We start from the raw sequence: 21,338 nt of genomic DNA on the forward strand, positions 1-21,338 counted from the left end.
GGAGAGGATTTATAAGTATAAGTCATGACAGCTTGTGTGTAATTCTGTAAAAACGAGAACGGGACGATGTTGTTGCTTGGAGGATTTGCTTCCACTTCTGATTCATAAGCAATTAGACCTATTCCTCTGGCACCAGTGTTTTCTAAACAGCCCAGTGTTATGCCTGTAACAGGTATAAGGTGCATTAACCCCAAAAATAAGTCCAGAATAAAGAGTTTCATTAAAAACCAATCAGATTTGTTTCTACTGTATTCCATGCAATCCAATCATCTACCACCACCTGAAAATAAGTCAAAAGAAAGAGGAAACTAAAAAAAAACTGATCATTTGAGCACAAATGGTACCGCGACTGCACAACTACGGGCACCGCAGGCTTGGATGGACTGGGAATCCAGGGCCAGCCTCATACAGATGAATCATCTTGTCATCCCAATAAATCAATAACTGTTTTCTCGTGCTAACAAGATAATTATTTTGTTGTCTCGAGGAAACAATTACTGGTTGAACAGTGATAACTGGCGACCTGTCCAGGGTGTACCCCGCCTCTCGCCCGTGTCACAGTCTTGGTTCTGTTATGTTTTCTTTTGAGTTTTCAGTTTTACTTTTCCCCATCTTTTCTGGTTTTAGTGGTTTTATTCTTATTTTGTTGTGTTCTCTAGTTATTTTTCAGGTTTTTATTTGTTGCCCTCTGCTGCCCTCTTGTGTTCTCCTTTTCCCTAGCTCCTTTCCTGTCTGTTCTGTTCACACCTGCTCCCAATCTGCTCGTTAGTCCTCTCTTTTGTTTCAGTCTCCCATAAATACACTCCTTATGCAGTTCCTCAGTGCTCGCTCCTCCAACTCTGTCTCTCTGATTCTTCCTCGTTGTGATTGTTTTTCCCCTGCTGTCTCCACGGTTTCTGGTTTGTTTAATTTTTTTCATGTTTGATTTTTGGATTTGTTTTTTTTTTTTTATTCCTGCCTCAGTTGCCTCACTCTCTGCATCTGACCCATCCCCTTTAGGAGCAGTGGGCTGCCACTGTGTGGTGCCCAGGGAGCAGTGTGGGGTTAAGGGTTTTGCTCAGGAACCCAGAATGGAGGCTGTGGGGATCGAACCGGGTATTTGCAACCTTCTCAGAGCACAAGAACACTCACGATCGAACACACCCTATATCACACATAAACATTGTAATCACATTAGATTGAGACTTCATTATAGTTAAAGGGAATCTTGAGTGGTCTTTGAAAAACTAACATTAATCAAACCTACCCTAATGCTGTTTGGATGCTGCTTTCTTTGACAGTGTACACTTTTCCACAGCATTATTTTAAGCCTCAACACACATTAATATGTTGTGTTTTTTTCTAACGTTACTGGTTACAATAGTGACCAAGATCTATGATGCACTCTTGTGTGTTTCGTCAGCAGCTATTTAAAAATAGAGATCTTCGGTATCTGGTCCAGTGTAAATTTATTAATGGAATGTTTAACTAAGACAACATAGGATTCTGCTTTATGTGGTAAAGAGAAGTCATGCTTTTTTTTGATAAACTGCTCATGTAGGTATTTAAATATTTTTTTATTTTATTTTTATTTTAATCAGTGGGCTGATTTTGTATTTATTCAGAGATAAAGTAATTTATATATATTTTTTTATCATTTATGTCTCCTACAAAGAAACATAACTTATTATCCAGTACATTTCTTTAATAAGCATGGCTTTAATAGTTTGTTTATATTTAAAGTAATAATCAAGTGACCTTTGTCAGTTTCGATAAACATATATTAAAAATTGACTATCAGAAAAAAGCACAACAGCTGTATGTAGTTGGTGAGGGAAGATGTATGATTGTTATACAAGTTAGATTAGATTGGTTAATACGCAAAGGCCTGATGGATATATGTACCGCTTGAGATATCTAGTTTTACTGCCAACTTGAACTTCATGTTGATTTTTTGATTGGTGGCTGTTGGTCTCTCTGATTTCACTCACTTCGAAGGGCACTTTATTTTATCTTTGATAATGAGAATCAAAAAATGCTGTTTTGCCAAGTAGTGCTTTACACATATGCAGAATATATTTTGGTGAAAAGGTTAATAAATATGTTAATAGAAAAAGAAAAGTTGTACTGGAAGAAAACCATTGCAATTCTTTTTTTTTTTTTTTTTTAAGTGTTTCTTTTACTGTTGTTTTTATGTTTTTTTTAAGTACAGCCTATTTTCACAACTTGAACTAAACATTTTCTATTTAGAAATGTTTATAAATATTTAAATATAAAAAATATAGATATATATGTAAATCTAAACTTTTTTAGGTATTATCAGTGTCGTGGGCAGTGACCATCTAGAGCAGAGGTCATGGACTAGCGGATCACCTGCTGGCTAATCCAGACCAAAGCTGATTTCAAACATTTTTAGATTACCGCCTGTTGTCCGAGGACGGTGTCTAACTTCACCTGTTAACATGTTAAAGCCATCCAGAGCATCCGGGACGAGGCTATACGTGATACAAATTAGCCAATGAGCTGTCAGTCTGGGTTGCTGCTGCTTGCCACTTTTAGACACGGGAGGCAAACCTGTGGCATGCTGGGCGATGGGAAAGAAGGAGAAGACGATGAGAATAAGGAAGCAGATAAAGGCTCTCATCGTCTGCCTGTTCTCCGACCTCCAGGACTTCAACATCTGGGACACTCTGGGGCAGCATCCGCGGCGTCTTGGCCAACCTTGTCCTCTGGACACGTACTGAACTTTAAGAACAGGTTAGTGACTCACACATTCATAATCATCCTCTGCCACAATGACATGGTCACTACGTGTTATCATCCTGCAGAGGTTTCTTTCCTAAGACGCCCTTGCCGCAGATCTTTCACTCTTAATAAATGCTTTTTTGAGATATCAAACTTTCTGCTTTGAAATCTGAGTCTTCTGTTCTGAGCTTTGACATTATTTAAGGGTTTAAATAGAGTGGGGAAACTTTTTTCTCTATTTACTTTTTTGCTACTGATATGATCTGACAATAGACAATACAAAATACATTGAGCAGTTTTTATGTATTTAACAGCATAACAAGTATATATGCAGTTGATTTTAATAATTATAACAACTTTTTAAGAATATAATGTAAATTAAAGTTTTAATTTAATTAATCAAAATGTTACAGATAAACAAATTAACCATAAAATTATAAATTATATATCTTTCTTCCAACTGAGGCCAAAGCTTGATGACCATGTGACCCTAGTTAAAGATTTAGAGTATTTAGGGTATGTCTGCCTTCACACACAGACGCTATACACTCCTGTTTTGTTGCAATAAATGTTTTACTTAGTTTGTTTGTAGTTGATAAAGAAAAAATAAAAATAAAAAAAGAATATTCCAAATGTATTTGAAATTACTCATCATTTCTAATGTGTAAATCCTAAATTTAACAGCACAAATTTGGATGAACTCTGGCATAATGTTTTTACAACTCAATATTGAAAGTTTTATCCCAGGATTCTATCTGAACTCTTTAATTCATAAACAAAGAGTTTGCTGCCATCTGCAGGTTGAATTCTGGAGCCCTAACAGGGAGGATTTAGAGACCATTGACATTAATGTCAACATCCATGTCCCTGCTTGATATAGTGCACACCTGGGGTCACCAACACAGTAACATCAGGCACCAAGGGCCCCTCAAGGAACACATGGGGTGTCCTTAGCAAATACTAAAAACAGAACAACTAACCAGTGGACTGGTTTTGACATTTTATTTTTTTTGTGTTGCTCTCTTTTCTTAATAATTTATAGAGCATTTCATCATAGAAATTATATGGAACACTTAAGCATTTATAGAGATTTGAATTTTTTTTTGCTTTTATTATAAATTAAAAAAAACAACAAAAATATGATTATTGTGTAGAAGTTTAAGTGAATGCTGACTCCTCCAGATCAAAGGTCAATATTGGTAGCCCTTTCTATGACTCAGTACCCATGAAGTAGCCCTCGGCCTTGAAAAGGTTGACCCCATGTTGGAGCACAGCGGCATAAAGCATGAGTAAGTAACTAAAATAGTATTTACCTAAGCTTTAATAATGTCAAAATATTTTAGATTGATGCATGGACAAGCTCCCTTTCCTCCTCCAACCCTATCTTGGTCAGTAAGTAGGTCATCAGAGAAACATGAGGGACATTCAATTACTCTACTTAAGATAAGCATTTGTAAGCATAATCCTTTTTGCATTAATGATATGTGGAATGCATAGTAAACAGTTATGAATGATTTATGAAGTGTTCATAGATTAATTTACACAATATATAGACAAATTACTAGCCATCTACAAGGGGAAAATGTAAAGTGATACCAAAAATTGGAAATTGTTGGAGGGGGATTCAACAGGTGCTAGAACATACATTAAACCCTCAAATATAAAGCACTGAAGAACCGGTCATATCTATTTTTTTTCTTTGTTTTTTATTGCATTATTTTGATCAAGTGCATACACAGATGCTTAGACAATTAAATGCTTTGAAAATAAGATAAATCTTTTTTTTTTCTGGAAAAGCTAAATCAAATCAACTAGGTGGAAGAGCAAAAAAAAAAGGAAGAAGAAACCATGATACCATGATATTTAAACATAATTGTATAAGGACATATTTTTTACAGTAGATCTGACTAAACTGAATAAAATTCAGAATAAGAGCAAGAATAAGAGCAACAAACTTTTTTTGACATTATAATTTATTATTTTTTCCCTCATTTGTCTCAGCCATTGGACATTCTAACAAACCCGCAGGGATAGCCTCTAGCAACACCAAGCTGTTGATCGAGGCGAAGAATGTTGCTGACCTTATCCACAAAAACAAGCCCTCCATCAAAGCTTACATCAGCATGCACTCATACACTCAGCTTCTGCTCTTCCCCTACTCCTACACCTTTCATCTGGCTGCAGACCATGGCAAGCGGTGAGTCTATGGAGACACTGTCTAAAACTTCAACTTTTGTCTGTCTTGGACTTCCAGAATAAAAGGTTTCCAGGGATCCGGCATAGATCATGTGTCCTCTTGGAAATGTAATTTCCTGCTCATGTATGTTTCTGGGAGTTTCATTTCCTTTTAGCAACTCACTACAGCTTTTTGGGATTTTTTCTGTGTAATGCAAAAAACAAGGTTTTGTTTGAACAAGTGCAAAGAATGTATAGATAAAGCCAGTGAACGTGGAGAGAACGGAACACTTTAAAGGGTAATTGCGGCTAGGATCTTGTTCCAGACAAATTGTTGGAGGTAACTTATGATGGCTACTTTCCAGAGGTAGGGTCACATGATTTTAGAGTTAACTTTAATAAATGCTCAGATGCAGATATGTATGTCTGCGACAGCTTCAGCACAGCCAATCAAATTAACCAGATTTTTAGAGTATGTAATTTTCAGCAACACCTAACAGTCAGATTGCAGCGATGTAGCTATCCCAGGCCACCTGTAGCCTCTCCTGGGCCCTCCGCACAGTTTTCCCAGCAGGTTTCTCCGATCTTTAATAGTGCTGCTAAAGCCGGGCATACACTGTCCAATTTGTTGCCCTTTTTAGGCCGATTCTCCAGTCATGCGAGAATTTTTCGATCAGGCCGTGTTTTAGACTCCTCGGGCGTCGTGCATCATGTAGTATACAGGGGGTAAAGAGGGGCAATTAGCATCTCACAACCACCCCCTGATCAGGAAACTTAAGGTCGGTAGAAAATCAAACATGTTTGAAATTCAGTCGGCCGTTGTAAGAACGCATCAGAGCATCAAGCCGCACAGTGTGAGAACATGCATCGTGAGCTGTGACCTTTTAAACCCTGCAGTTTTGTCGTACAGTTTGAGCTGTAGCCTGCAACGATTGAACATATCAAACAGTGTATACCCTGTTTAAGCCACTGATCTCTATTTATTAACTCAATAGCTTATAGGCCAAAAAATTAAAGCCACCTGCCGCCATCTTGGTAATCCATACTCTCACCGAGTCACGGCATAAAAGTACTGACGTGTGCATTTGGCTGCAAAAGCAGGCAGTTTTATGGCTCCGGGAATATGCTTCACAGGTAATTTATAGAAACAACCAATGATCAGCATCTCTATAGATCAGCATATGCTGCACTGTGTAACTTCCTGGCTCTTTATTTGATCTTACACCCCACTGCAGGAGGCTCCGACGATTGGGCCTACGACCTCAGAGTAAAATATATCTACACCTTTGTGTTGGGTGACAATGGTCACTATGGCTTCCTGCTGCCCGAGTCTGAGATGAAGCCAATCTGTAAGGAGACCGAGCTGACTGTGAAGTATATCACCACCCACGTGCAAAAGATCTCTATTAAAAAGTGTAGCAGCCAGGACCCCTGCTAACACAGCCAGGACCCCTGCCAACGCTACTCCCACCACCCCTTACAACCTCTAACCAATCTTCTTGTGTGTTTCCATGGATACGGTCACCTCCAGCCATGTTTTCTCATTGTGTTTGACAGAATGTCAAGATAAGTGGAAACAATAAAATCAATGATCCATCCCAACATGCTGAATTAGTTTTTTTTATTGGTGTCCTGAACTCATTGTTGAAAGATATGCAAAAGAGAAAAACCCAATTAAGTGCAGTGTGCATAATAAAGGCGGGTCAGCAAAAAAATCCTTTTTTAGATTCAAACCATAAAGCCATGTTACAATGGATTATGTTTGTCTGTTTTTCTTCTTTTTTTTGTTGTTACTTTTTTTTTAAGATTTCAGTCCAGCAGCACAGTAAGGGCTCTCCTTGGCATCATCTCTGCTCTGCCAAGCATCTGCCTAAATGTGGACAAACTCTTTCAAGAGGCTGTGTTACATGAAATCCAAATGAACTGGAGTAATTCAACAAAAGATTAATGCAAAAATATTATAACGTTCCACTATGGCAACCAAGCACCAGGCAGTTTACCCTGTTTATTTGGGTCAGTATAAAAAACAGCTACTCACAGAAACAACCCTCCTTCCAAGACATCCCCCTCCCAGTTCAAACCTGCAACTACCCAAATTTAAAAAGACAGTAACTATTTAACACACTTTAGAATAACATCCATTACGATAACCTACACTTTTTAAAAAGTTTAGAGATTAAGAAATTAAAAGGTTGCATTGTCTATTGTTAAAGCATCAAAACAACCCTCACATACCTAAAGCTGTCCACTTGTTCAATAGCAGCTGTTGTACAATTGGTGCAGGGTAAAGGGAATGCAAGTAATTCATATAACTGAAAGGTGAGTCATTGCACAAGGATATAAACTCATCTCTCCATTTTATGTCAATCCAATGCACCTTTTTTATGTAAAGCCCTCATTAAAAATGTTGTTGCTCCTCATCAGTATCAGGTTATTAAGTTGCAAAGAAATGTTCATCAATTTCCAACAGTCTCTGACAATAACTTTTTAAATTTTCGCCAATGTTTATTGGACTTATTCTAAAGGATAATTAGATATTGGAGGAACTCTTAATATCTGTTATTCATCAAAGAATAATTGGTGATCACTAAAGAGCAGAAGGGATCTTTGTAGTCTTTCAGTTTGCTGCGTATCTGATGGATCCAAAGAAGCCTTCAACTGAATCAACAATCCGAATGAAAATAATGTTGTGGTTTTGTTGTGAAGCTCCAAGTTATCAATTATGTCTTTAATTTTAAGAAGCATCATTCTTCACACACTTAGTGAGAGACAGCAGGCAAAAATCGTGGCAGATGCTGCTGCCGCACCACCAAAGGAGGTGCCAGACAGCCTGCCACTGATTTCTGTAACCTGCCACTGATTTTCATGACCTGCTACTGATTTCATGACCTGCCATGGCCATGAAGCGGGTGCTAGACAGCCTGTCTATTTTGGCTATTTTGAATGACAGCCACGTTGCAGCAGATTGGTGCCAAAAATAATTTTTTTAGAGTTAAATTTCCCAGAGTACTTAGTATGGACAACAAAGAACAAACTGAAACCCTTCAGGCCATGCAGAATTTGGAGACAGATTACGATGACAGCTCTCCAGCTGAACTTTAAACCTTTCTTTTTGAAAATAAAAATTACTACGACAAGTTCTGCTCTGTCATTATTGATCTGCAAAATCTTAAGGTTTTTGCAAAATTCGAGTAACAATAATTAATCTTCTTGGCAGGTTTGTAAATAATAAAGTTGTCACAGCCATTGTAACTGCAAACACTTTCTGTGTCTACCATGGTATCTTCTAGCATGCTGTGGCTTCTTTGTGGCCAGGGAATTCTACTGAGTACCAGCATGTTCTTAAGTATTTTATTTTCTGTAACAACTCACAGTAAGCTGCAGTGAGTCTTTGCTGCAGTGAGTCTTTGCCATCCTTCCAGCATGTCATATGCATACATATATGACATGCTGCAGTATACAGTCACTATTTATTTTGTAAAACTTTTTATTAATTCAAAAACAATAATGACACCATCAATTGAAAGTACGTATTTACAAACAGTCAGTAGCTCATAACTGTCCTGACATCCCATTTGTCGATAATCAGCATTGCTTTCACAAAAACAGCAGCAGCCACCATGTGATGCTGAAAGCTTTTACAGTCAGTCTGGCATCTTGGTAGCATCCTGGCATCCTCTGGCATTATCCTGGCATCTTCATGGCACCCAACTGCCACTGACTACATAAGTGTGCCAATGTATTTTCACTAGATTTTTTTTCATATCACAACATTGGTTTTTCTTATCACCAGACAAACCACCCACAAAAACAGTTACCATTGTAAATCCATTTCCCTTCACGCTTAATCCCGGCTAGGGTCACGAGGGGTGCTGGTGCATATCTCCGGCTGTCTACAGGTGCGAGGTGGGGTACACCCTGGACAGGTCGCCAGTCTATCGCAGGCCCACACTGAAACAGAAACAGGCCAAACAATCATTCACATACACACTCACACCTAAGGAGAACTTAGAGAAGTCAATTAACCTAACAGTCATGTTTTTGGACTGAGGGAGGAAGCTGGAGTACCCGGAGAGAACCCACACATACAGAGGGAGAACATGCAAACTCCATGCAGAAAGACCCCAGACCAGGAATCAAACTCAGAACCCTGTTGCTGCTGGACAGCAGTGTATCCACTGCGCCAATGAGCAGTAACAAACTCTTACCTTATAACTTTTTTTTTGTTTATACATTTTCATACATTATGTTAATCAAGCACATCATTCATTGAAAGTACATATAGAAGAGGCATAAATAACCCCAAAATCAAAGCATTTGCCCATAAACGGTAATGGAAGTGCGGCAGGTGGCCTGTCGGCTTAGTGAAGCCTTGTGGCAGGTACCAGGTGAAAGTTCTACAAGCTTTTATAAGAAATTATATAAATAAAATATAATTACTTGGAAGTTTTTATAGACTAACAGGCGTCTATAACAAATCGTTTGCCCAAAACAGCAACAGCAGTGCGACAACACCCTTGGCACCTTTTTGGCAGTCTTCGGAAGTGCCACTATTCTCCAGCTGCCACTCAAACAAGTGCAACTATTAGAACTAGCTGTCACTGGAAGTGCCACTACCAGGTAGTGCTGCCACAAATTGAGCTCGGCCCCTGCAGCTGTGGACTACATGCCCAACTCCACTGTTTCCTGAACTTCAGGCAGCTCCTTTGTTTCCCATTTTTTAATCATTCTATGAATAAATTAGTGCAGGATTGTGTGGTCTCAGTAACCATGATGACATTGGCCAGACACACCTGGACTAATCGGTTTGTACAATGATGAAAAAACATGAAACAAACGATCTAGCAAAATTCAGGAAATAGTGGAGGTGGACAAGTATCCCATGAGCCCAAGAGCTCCCAACCACCCTAAGAACAGAATCCGCCTTCTGAAAACAGTTTGTTCAGCTTTTTTATGTCACTGGCTCTGATACTGCTAATCCAATGCAGGCATCCCCAACCTCGGTCCTCATGGCCCGCTGTCCTGCAGGTTTTAGAGGTTTCCCTGCTTTAGCACAGCTGATTATAATGATTGCAGTAGACCAAAAGCCTGTTAATCAGCTTTCAATTAAAATCAGCTGTGCTGGAGCAAGGAAACCTCTAAAACCTGCAGGACAGCAGGTTTCGAGGACCGAGGTTGGGGATGCCTGCAATAGGGGACTGCTGATCTTACAGCAAAAGAAAAAGGATATCAACTTTCTCTAAAAGTAAAATGTGCTCTGTCCTTTCATGCACAGCACTGTTGTTTATTCAGTCCATTTCAGCTCCCCATCCTCAGCCTCTGGTCCACATTCTAAACACCCAATCATATTAGTATGTATTGTTATGAGGGGGTGGACACACACCCACAAACCGTGGAGTTTGTTCGCTAAAATAAAAACAAAAAAGAAAAGGTTTCCCTACATAAAAATATCTATTTAAATACTATACAAATGTTCTCAACTAAAAACTGCTTTTGATTATATATTTTTGACCACTAGATGGCGAAAAGAATAATCATACTTTATAAATAACCTCCTAATATGGCATTAAATGCTAAAAACCTAATAGCTTTGGTAAACTAACGCAGAATAATTTCTATGAGTTACCTCAAAGGGAAAAAAATAAAAATTCAATGCCTCCTTTAAGGATATATATATATACATGTACATATATATATTTATCTTTATTTTAAGAGAAAAGGTGCATGCAGAAAGACATCAGGAGCACCTGGTATTTTTATTTTTTTTTGCATGCATGTCTCTGGGATTGTATATATGTGGGAGCAGGGCAGGAGGGTGTGAAGGATCATACGTTGGGTGTGTGGAGACCCTGTCACGTGACCTGCCACTCTCCGTGGTATAAAATCACCTCAGTGTGTTTAGTCAGCCCTTCTCTCTGCACGCAGAGCAGCGGTGTTTGAGTGCGAGCTGCCACAGTAGCTCGGTTAATACGTCTCCTCTCAGCCATGGCAGGTATGTAAACTTTTTTTGCACTTTATCAACCAACCGCTGTTGTTAAACAGAGCTAACATTTCCTGAAAACTTTTAAGGACAACTTTTTCTTTTAAATTTGTGTAAATGTTACCTTACATTGCTTGTTAATTTTCAGATTAATTTGACACCTGGTTGTTTAATCTGAGATTGGGTTTTGCTTGAGTCCTAAGAGTTTTCACAGCAGACATGTTTGATTGCCTCCAGCTGATTTTAATGAGGGTGGAATTTTTTTTTGTAGTTCTTTTGTGGTTTAAATGTCTTCAACCCTTACTGAATATTAAACTTTTAAACCACTGACTGAATTACAAGGTGTATGCACAGATTTTTATCCACTTGTGTTGCATTCATGGACTTGTTACCTGCAATCAGAAGTTTTATAATTCATCCATACCCCCTGAAGTGACACAATCTGTTTAAATTGATCCTTTTCCATTTGCATTAACACTACAGCATCACAACCAATTGAAAAAGGGGGTGTGAGGCAAAATAAGGTGTGGTGCTGTGCTCTGGCTGAGGGAGAACTTTTCCAGGCATGCACAGTTAATGGGAACCATTGTTCTCAACTGACCCAGATTTAGATGCCTGTTCTTAAAAGTTTTATTTTTGCAGGGATACCTGCATTAGCACCATGAGATTAACCTACAGCTCATGTGGGAATCCTATTGGATGATGTCCTTGCAAAACTATTCCAGTGATTAAATCATCCTAGCTTGTAAATTTATTTTAAAGGCAAATCCTTGTTTGAGGGCATGGTTTGGCAGGTAGTTTTTTTTTTTCCCCCTTTCCTTTAGTGTAAAGCAGCAAAGTAGAGTTTGTGCAACTCTAATAAAATAAACCTTGTAATTTTACTTTGACACTTAATGAGTGTCGGTGGGGCCTTAGGGAAAGTTTGTGGGTAAAATGAAGAAATGCATTTGCCTCCAAATTGAACAGAAATGTGAATAAAACTTGTACAGTCGGATTCAGTTGGCAACACTTTTTAATCTTAAAAAAAAGACAAATTATTAAAGCTTTTTCTCCTTTAGCATCTCTGATTTAGATTGCATTAAAAAGAATTTTCTATTTTCTACAGATCAGGCTTTTGTGACTTTGGCTACAAACGACAACTATGCTCGAGGTGCTATGGTTTTGGGCAAGTCTCTTCGTAACCACAACACATCCAAGAAACTGGTGGTACTTGTTGGCCCACAGGTGTCTGCTCCTTGCCAGTAAGGAAAATAAAGTCCAGCTTTTTTGCCTGCTTTTATTCCTCTTGTTGCTCCTCTTGTCAGCTCTTGTTTACCACATGGATGGATAATTAATTACAAAGTTCTTTCATTAGGTCTGTGCTGAAGAACATCTTTGACGAGTTGAAGGTTGTGGATGTTTTGGACAGTGGTGACACAGCTCACTTGGCTATGATGAAGAGGCCTGATCTGGGTGTCACACTGACAAAGCTGCACTGCTGGACCCTCACGGATTACTCCAAATGTGTTTTCATGGATGCAGACACTCTGGTGAGCTTGAATGTTGTCTTTATCCCCAGAAGTTTTAACGAGCTGTGAAGGCTTGTGTAAACACATTTTGGCTTCATGCACTATGGTTCTGCATCCTAGGTGCTGTCTAACATAGATGAGCTCTTTGAAAGAGAGGAATTGTCAGCTGCCCCGGATCCTGGCTGGCCCGACTGCTTCAACTCTGGCGTGTTTGTTTTTCAGCCCTCTGTGGAAACGTATGGCAAACTACTTAAGTATTGCACAGAACATGGCAGCTTTGATGGTGAGAGATTTTATCTTTAGTTTTTAATATTGCTTTCTGCATTGCCCTTATACATGGTTTTTACAGGAGCTGTGCCAAAGAGCAGTCTCTCTTCAAAGTAACATCTTAAAGGTTGTGAATTATCATGTACTGTCCAGACAAGTGACCACCTCAGTCTAGATTTGATTAAAATTAACCTAATTATGCAGTCTTTGAACAATTTTTAGAGCTGCATTCCTAGTCTCTCAACTCAAACAGGTTATAATGCCACCAATTTTTAAACTGAGGTTAAGTTTACTGGTGGATCGGCCTGATTTTCATCATTTTGTTTAAGTAATATTGGCACTTTGGGTTCAACTTCATATGTAAAGTAAATTCTGGGTTGTATGATGTAAACATTGTTTATTTTTAGCTTAGGGTCTTTATCATTCCCAGTTCCTGGGCATCAAGGGCCTCCTTTCAGACTTACAAGCTCTGAGCTATTCTTGGAGCTCACTTGAGGTTGAGTAGAGGCTGCATCTGAGATGCCTTGTCTTGCAGACACGGGGTGGGTATAGTGTCCTCAACTCTTTATTTATTTTTTTCTCCTTCTGACCAAGTTTCTGGGCCCAAGGTGAAGAAGGACCATTGTAAATTGAACATAAATGTAAACAATTTTATGGGGCCTGCAGGAACTTGGGGCCCTAGGCACATGCCTAGTATTGCCTAATGGTAAATCTCCCCCCCTGTATGGGGTAAGTGTTGGCCTGATGGTTAGAGCAGTGCACTTGTGCTCTGAGGAGGTTGCAAGTACAAGGTTTGAATCCCACTGCCTCCACCTTGGGTTCCAGAGCAAGACCCTTAACCCCACACTGCTCCCTGAGCACTGCACAGTGGCTGCCTACTGCTCCCCAAAGGGTTGGCGGAAATGCAGAGGTAAATTTCATTGTGAGAAATGAAGTTCAATTTTATTTATCAATAGGTAATTAGCCACACTCCACCACTTCTTGATCAGAAATCATAGTATGAAATTCAGTCTGCCCTCAAAAGGTGAGTGTCAGATTATCCTGTTGGTGAAGCAGAGTTAAAAGGATCTACAAGCTGATTTACCTCAACCTTATGCATCTGCAAAACAACGGAATTCCTCTTTACCTTTCCTTCTGGATAGAGTATGATGAGCACCATCTCTTGAAAGAGCTGATTCAGACATTGTTTTTGGACATGCAGTCACATCTCATCAGTGTGTCAGGCCATACAGTGCAAAAATAAATATCCTGAGCTTTGAACTTCTAAACCTATGGTTTTGTCATATAAAATCTTTAAACGTTAAAGTATTCTGAGCTTAGTACATTTTTTATTTTATTTTTTTCAAGTTGGGAAACCATTTGAGCGTTTAGGGATATTTGATCCTATTTTTATCCGTTTGGATAAAAATGGCAAGTAGTGCCCAGAATTTGGTAAACTTGACTTTTAAAAGCTGATGTACAGCGACTGGTTTGTGCCTAGCTGAACATTGTATGTCAAGAATCCAATGAGCTTATAAATTGTGGCAATGAAATGCAAACATCCAAGTTTTTGGTCTAGTCTGAAAGTGGTTACCTTTGTTAGTGAGGGGAAATGACCAGCTAGAGTTCTTTTGTGATCCTATGAAAGATTAATCAGTCGCTGTCTTTAGAGGAACCAATTAGTCTCTTATGTAGGCCAGTTCTTTGAAGTGCTCACTCATTGCCGACAGTCTTCTGCCAAGTGGTTTAGACCTTGCAATCGTAACAATATAAAATGCCTCCTCCCATTCCACTCAAATCCCATAAGGTCCTTTTTATTAATGGAGTTGATATTTGGGTTTTCCAATCCGATGCTAGCATCCATGGCCAATGGCAGTCTTGAGTTGTGAAAGTTCCTGTGTGCTATGGCATGTGGTGAGTTTCCTGTAGCATTCCAAATGTAGTTTTTAAAAATGTGCTGCCTTTCTGGACATCATGGATAACATGTGGGGAAACTAAGTAAATGAGCAGTTGAACCCAGAGGCTATATCTCTGCATCTGTGGTTCCATATTGGCTGCTGCCAAGACAAACTGGCAAGTTTAGAGGCACATTCTTTGAGCCCTGCTCATCCCCTCAAAATGAAGATTCTGTTCCATATTGAGGTTTGAAATCCCTAGACTGCAGGTCAAATAAGTTGTATAAACTGTAGGCTTTATAGTTTGTTCTGACAACTTTTAGGTGACTTGCTTCTGAAGGGGAAATCTAAATCTGCCTTAGAGGTCAGACTCATGAAATGTTAATTCACACTGCAGCTTGTCATCTGAGGTGGGGTAACATATCTGGGGAATGCAAAGATGGGTGTTGCACAGCTCTAGCATGAGAGGGGCTCTTTGGTTTTAAAGGATCTCTGCATGGAAGAGTAAATTAGCATTGGACTGGAGAGAGTTTACCAGGCGAACAAATGTACAAATATTTGTGTCCATGTAGATTATTTCAAGTTGATTGACTTTGAAAGGGGCTTAACATTGTTGGAGCTCTAGAAACTGGTTCATCTAAATTTAGTTTCACCCAAATCTACTTTTTGCCTTTCAGCTTGGTCTTTAAGTATTTTTTTTCCTGTTGCAAAGTTTGGGTCTGTCTAAATAATACAAGTTGGTAAGGTCAATTATAAGCTAACGTAGAAGTGAATCAGTATTGGCCGTAACTGAGAATGCAGGGAGCTTTCTTTGTTTTATATAGCATAGGGACTTCTGACATTCCTATCAACAATTGTCCACAATCCCTGAGTGATGCGACAAGTCGGCACAGTCCACCAAACTAAATGTAACAAAATGATTACTTGTCCAAATGTATGAAGTTTGGATTTTTTTTTTTTCCCCCCCTGCCTTCAGGTTCTCCTCTTGCTATCGTCTGGAGTATTAGCAGCAACAGCTTCTGGCATGTTTAATCAAGCAATTTGAAACAAGTGGTTTGAAATGAAGTTCCAGCCTACTTGACATTGCATAGGCCAATTCAATCTCCAGGGATTAGGGGGTTAATAATCATGCACCTCAAATGATTCTTCCGTTTAGCAAGCGCACCCCTCTTCTCACCTTGATGACTGGAATTTTATTTATTTTTTATGTATCTGGGGAGGAGGCAGGGTTAATTTAAGTGGAGCAATTGGCATTACTACAGTACAGATTAAGTGGGATTTTAAATTTAACAATTTGAAAATCTAAAGTTGAGTGGATGATTTGGCAAGCAGTCATCATTTGGGACTGGAATATGGAGGCAAATTACACGTAGCATGCATCAACTCGACTGGCTTTAATTCAAACATCCACAGCAGCCAGTCGAGCAGAATCTGAACCTGTGGGAATATTTTTGTAACCACATGCGTCAAATGCTAACGAATAGAAGCAGAAAGATAAATTCTCAAACGTGTGCTGCACTTCAGAGGGCCTTCTGTACAGTTTTTAAAAGCGCTTCCTTTTCCAGGTTGTTTAGGCTTAGAATGGAATTGAAAATCTCTAAAGTAGGGCTGCAACTAACAATTATTTTGCAAATCGATTAATTTGTCGCCTTTTTTTTTTTTTTTTCCCACTCAATCAGATAGCCAAAGGTGGCTTGGGTGTGGTGTGTGTGATTTTTTTTTTTTTTTTTTTTTTCCTTTTTTTTTTAAATCATGCATGGCAAATTTAACCCTGTGGGTAAAACAAATTTGTCCTTTCAATCAATTTTTGTGGCACAGGGTGCACATAATGACCCCTAAGTCCTAAATATAGCTAAATTACTTGGGTGTGATCAGAAAGTTTTGTATACAAAAAGTTCCCATAATCAGCTGCAACTCAATCCTCTATTGTCTGTTTTATTCATGCAGTTATTTTGAGGGTAATTTGGTTCAGTCTATAAAATTGGTTAAACCTATCAAAATGGTGTTGAAGACTGGTAACTTGCTTTAAAACAAAAGGTTTAGTCATCATGTAAACTTAAGATCTGAGGTTATGGAGTTAAAGAATGTGTGCAGAATTTAGTTTGGTGATTAAGGTACCCATCAAGTCTTTATGTCATGTCTCTACAGGAGGAGACCAAGGGGTTTTGAATGGCTTCTTCAGTGACTGGGCGACAGCTGACATCTCAAAACATCTCCCTTTCATTTACAACCTCAGCAGCATAGCAATCTACACTTACCTTCCAGCATTTAAGCAGTAAGTGTGAATCTAGACCTTATGAGATCATGTGGGAAAAATTAAAACCAGAAGTGGAGTGGGCAAGACTGCTTTCATTTGTTTACAAGCTAAAACGATTGTTTCAGCTAAGCAGTCGGTCAATATGACTTCAAACTTATAAGAACCAAAGATGTAACTTGATCTTGTGATCACATGAACGTGTAGACTTCAGTTACTCACTCGTTACTGGGGAGATGAGTGGCAACATTCCAGACTGTGGGCTGCGTCACCCAGCAGGCCTCCCCTCTGGGTTTGATATCCACCCCTGAGCTTCCAGCAGCTGACGCTCACTCCTAAAATGGAGCAGATTATTTAAAGGCCTTTATATATTTGCCTCCCTGACTACTCATTGTCCACCATCTTAAGCCCCCCCCCACCCCTCTTATTCTTGCAGCATCTGTATGTCAACACCTCTGGATATAGAAGCAAATGCCAACAAGGGTTTCAGTCTGGTATTTCCTTGTTCCAAATTAGGATTGGGGAAGTGGGTTGGTCTCTAATTGTTGATGGTTGTCAACAATTGGGTTAATGAGTTTGAATTTGAGAGCTTTGGCTTACTAAAGTGCAGTTCGCAAGTTTTGTATTTGAAATTGATATTTCAGCTGTATTGTTTAAACTGTGCCTCCACACTATTGCATGAAGTGAAGGATAAAACTAGAGTGCCTTTCTTTCTAAAAGCTTCACTCTGAAAGCTTATTTATACCCACTTGATTTCAAATTTGTGGCATCCTGTTTCCTCTCTTCAGGTATGGTGGAAATGCCAAGGTGGTGCACTTTCTGGGGAAGGCCAAACCATGGAGTTACACTTTCAACCGCAAAACCAGACAGATTTCAGGAGGTGTGCAAGAGCCTGCAACACACCCCAGCTTCCTCCTGGACTGGTGGACTCTATATTCCAGTACTGTGGTTCCAATGCTGCAGCAACAGTATGGAGAAGAGAAGTTTCACTCTGGATGTGTGGAGGTAACGAGATGATTCAGCTCTCCTTCACAAATGGTCCACCTGTTTAGAGTTCCCAATGGTTAAGATGTTTTTTGATTAAATTGATTTATACTGTAAACTGAATATTTGAAATGCAGGTTTACCTTTTCCTAATGGTGTGTTCACACAAACGGCTTTTCTGGAGTGATCAGAAATTTTTAGCGACTAAATGGGCATGATTATGGTGACTACAACCATGTCATGCCTGGGGTGGATGTGCAGCAAAATTTGCTAGAGTTGGAAAATCTGAACACTTGGCCACTGATTACTGCAACTTCACAAGACTATTCTCAGTATGTGTACTTGTGCGTTCTCATGCACTTGTGAAACCTAATCATACTCGGCCCTAGTACTGTTCCAATTCACAAGAATTCGGGACCGAAAACATACTAAGTCCCAGGATGTTCTCTCACCTCCCTTTTCAGACTATGCATCAGAGCAGACTTGTCTGTTGTCCAGATTGTAGGCTGTCCCAGCATGCACTGCGGGCAAAGTAGCTTCCAGTGGAGTGCTCACAGAGTATTAAGTTAAAAGTTCTTTTCTGTTGCCGTTCTATAAAAGTATGTTTTAAGATCATTTGAGGCGACATTATAGTTCTAAACTGTATGGTCCATTGACTGAGTGCTCGAATGAAAAAAAACTAATCCGATGTCGAGGGCCACAGCAACCAACGGACCTCTGAGGCTAACCACAGCCAGGGCTGTCCTTAGCAGATCTGCAGCAGCCCTCTCTCAGCATAGCAATGTGTAAAGTACTGCTGGCTCTGATGGCGATTCGAAATTTTTTTTTTTAAGAGACTATTGGGAGGAGCTCCAGACCAGCTTTGAATGTGATGTCACGAGTATGCTTCTGTTCCAATTGACCCTTATTAATGCTGTGTGCGCCTGTTCTCCATGAGTCCATACTTTCCTTTTTTTTTTTTTTTTTTTTTTTTTTGTCAAGAACATAATCAGTGAGAACACGAGTCTGAGTCTTTCTCGTAAATTGAGAAATGGCCGGTGACTGGATATGGCTGACAGAGTGCAGCAGGAATTTTATTTTTATTTTTTAAATCAAGGTGGGGTGATGTCATGGCTCCAGAACCTATCCTCGCCTTACATCTACTTGAGCAGTTCTCCCTCAAAGTGGATAGTTTAGGTTCCTGCTCAAACAGAAGCGCTGCAGAAAATGACCTTCATTCATATACCCTGGACTCTTAACTTGGTCTTTGGAGGATTGGGTGGAACCAGGAATGCCAGTGTCATTGTCCTTTGGCATTTCAACATAAAGCACTGACCTGCTCTGTAAAGTCTGCCATGCTTGCTTTAAACTGGCAAGCAGCAGGAAGCTCCTATTGATGCAGGAAATGGATTGGAATGAAGCTCGTCTCTCGCCACATAGCAGCACCTGGACATGGCTTTTTTTTTTTCTGCTGGAATCCCATTTGAACACAATTGGTCTGTCTGGAGGCCCAGATGGAATGTTTGCTGATCTGTTGCTGCACCCTGCTGCTTACCTGACCGGGTTTTATTTATTTATGTTTCTGCATACTTAACTCGCTGTTCTAAAGCTTTGAGCAAGCCATTAGTACAGTACAGAAGAATCCAACACCAGATTGTGTCTAGTGTGACAATACATAGTTCATCCAAGTGTTTTGCAAGCTTACTTGGGGAAGGCAATATCAAACTTTGTCAGCCTTTACTCTTTTTACTGTGGCTGTATGTTATGTAAATGCTTTTGACTTTTGCATTGCTTGTAGAACTGTCTGGAAATGCTGTTGGCTTCTCTTGCAGTGTAAGTACATGCTGTAATTCTGCTTCTCTTTTGTTTTCCCATCCATCTCAAAGTCCAAGCACAGTGACCCAGTCACTTGTGAGACTGTACAGGTATGGAGAGGATTTGGTTTATTTGTTGGCACTTGCCTGCTGTCATCAACTGTTACCCTAAAACGGGAGTCTTGCTGTGTCTGCCTGTACTCACCAATGCAGATGGTACACATGGTGTGGTTTATAATCACAATGGGTGTCGTCTAATCTATTGTTTGGAGGGTTGTCTTACCTTATGCCCCTGTCACACCTTAACAATTTAGCCAGCGTATGCCTGACGTCCCAGAATCTTAAACGCTAGCATATGCTGAACTTTTTTTTTTTTTTCAGTTATGGACATATGCATAGAGTATTCATAAAGAGTTGGCACGTATGTCCAACAGCCTAAGTTATGCATAACACACTGCAGTGTAATGTCACACGTCTGTGCCCTGAGGGGGGGCAGCAATGTGCCTGGAGGCACCCAGCCTGCAATAAATATTTGATCAAGGTATTAACCTGACTGCTGTTTATATATTGAGGGGAGGGGGTGAAGGGATGAAGTCTGCAGGCTTACTGACGGTTTCGTCCTGTGAACCCCTTTTATACCAAAATTCTTCCAATACACCATTATACAATAACTGTGTTAGAAACGTGTTCAGTGGTCGTCTGGAACACGTCAAATGCTTTGATATGCATTGGAGATAACTTCTTGATGATTTGATACACAAGTTAGTCATAGGTTTTGACTGAGCTAGACACCACAACTTATGAGTAACTTATGTCAACGATCAAATAACTTGCCTGTAACTTCTGGCCCACATATGAGCATAAGCTGGCATAAGTCAAGAAATTTTGAGCATGCTCAATTTCTCGACGTATGTTGACATGTGCTTTAGTTCTTCAGCGTGCTCATAAGTTATATGAAACTGACCCATAACTTATCCAACGTATGCCAGCGTTTTTGACAGATTTTTCATATATCAGGCATATGCTGTCTGGCTAAATCAAGGTGTGACAGGGATTTTACAAGAGTAAAGATGGTGACTGAAATCTATTTATTTTTTTTCCTTCAGGAGGAAGATTCCTCTTCGCATGCACAAGCTCCTGAATCCATCCCAACTTCAGAAGAACGAAAGGAGCAGTGGGAGCAAGGCCAAGCAGACTACATGGGAATGGACTCCTTTGATAATATTAAAAGAAAGCTTGACACTTTTCTGAAATGAAAAGGGAATGAAGAGAATAAAAGGCACTTGCAGTCTAACAAATGGTTGTCTTTTTAATTTCGTAAATGGGTTGTAGTCTCACTTTCCTTTCACTGCATGGTCACCATTGTCCAAAGAACATGGATTTCAAATGATATTGCCTGCTTTAAGATTAGTTTACCCTGTCACACTGAGCAAAAAACAAGGTCAATTTTACAATGTCATCTACTTTCAGGTAGAAAACTTTAGAATGCTTATGTCAGGTCTGTTTTGTTTTCTTTTTTTACTTTGAAGTCAACAATTGGCTGCTTGCGTGATTAGTTTCTAGTTTAAAATGGTTACCGGTACTTTTACTTGCAGTACTACAAAGGCAATTTGTCTGTACACAACTCTTCGTGCCTTAAGGTCTTGTCACCTTTCTTTCAGAGCTCAGTTTGCTACTTTCCTATGGGTGATTTCATTGAGTTGGGTCTGGTTTAACTTAACCAGCATGTTGTGTAACTGCCTTTCAGCTGAAAAATAAATGAATAAAAAATTAAGTCAG

At 39.5% G+C, this 21,338-nt stretch overlaps 2 protein-coding genes across 3 annotated transcripts; both read left to right on the forward strand.

Moving 5' to 3' along the window:
• Positions 1-4,757: 4,757 nt before the first annotated feature.
• On the forward strand, positions 4,758-6,488 carry LOC119789015 (carboxypeptidase B-like). The gene is made up of 2 exons (XM_038293756.1): positions 4,758-4,921; positions 6,135-6,488. The coding sequence occupies exons 1-2, from the start codon at positions 4,795-4,797 to the stop codon at positions 6,335-6,337; spliced, it is 330 nt and encodes a 109-aa protein (XP_038149684.1). The 5' UTR covers positions 4,758-4,794; the 3' UTR covers positions 6,338-6,488.
• Positions 6,489-10,739: 4,251 nt separating this feature from the next.
• Positions 10,740-21,333, forward strand: gyg1b (glycogenin 1b). Of its 2 annotated transcripts, XM_038293753.1 has the most exons (8): positions 10,740-10,891; positions 11,985-12,120; positions 12,234-12,408; positions 12,508-12,670; positions 16,677-16,803; positions 17,571-17,787; positions 19,632-19,670; positions 20,666-21,333. In XM_038293753.1, exons 1-8 carry the CDS (start codon positions 10,885-10,887, stop codon positions 20,813-20,815), a joined length of 1,014 nt encoding a protein of 337 aa, XP_038149681.1. In that variant the 5' UTR covers positions 10,740-10,884; the 3' UTR covers positions 20,816-21,333. The 2 variants fall into 2 exon arrangements, with proteins under 2 accessions (XP_038149681.1, XP_038149682.1); XM_038293754.1 differs by lacking the exon at positions 19,632-19,670.
• The last annotated feature ends 5 nt before the right edge of the window (positions 21,334-21,338 follow it).

Source organism: Cyprinodon tularosa, unplaced genomic scaffold, assembly GCF_016077235.1.
Source record: "Cyprinodon tularosa strain WSP-4 unplaced genomic scaffold, ASM1607723v1 ctg33, whole genome shotgun sequence".
In the NCBI taxonomy this organism is placed as follows: Eukaryota; Metazoa; Chordata; class Actinopteri; order Cyprinodontiformes; family Cyprinodontidae; genus Cyprinodon; species Cyprinodon tularosa.

Bases quoted from the DNA above. Each gene is read 5' to 3' on its own strand.
- LOC119789015 (XM_038293756.1), top strand. From the start codon at position 4,795: ATGTTGCTGACCTTATCCACAAAAACAAGCCCTCCATCAAAGCTTACA. The intron at 4,922-6,134 runs GTGAGTCTATGG...ACCCCACTGCAG, and splicing joins GCTGCAGACCATGGCAAGCG to GAGGCTCCGACGATTGGGCC.
- gyg1b (XM_038293753.1), top strand. The intron at 12,121-12,233 runs GTAAGGAAAATA...TTCTTTCATTAG, and splicing joins CAGGTGTCTGCTCCTTGCCA to GTCTGTGCTGAAGAACATCT. The intron at 12,409-12,507 runs GTGAGCTTGAAT...TCTGCATCCTAG, and splicing joins TCATGGATGCAGACACTCTG to GTGCTGTCTAACATAGATGA.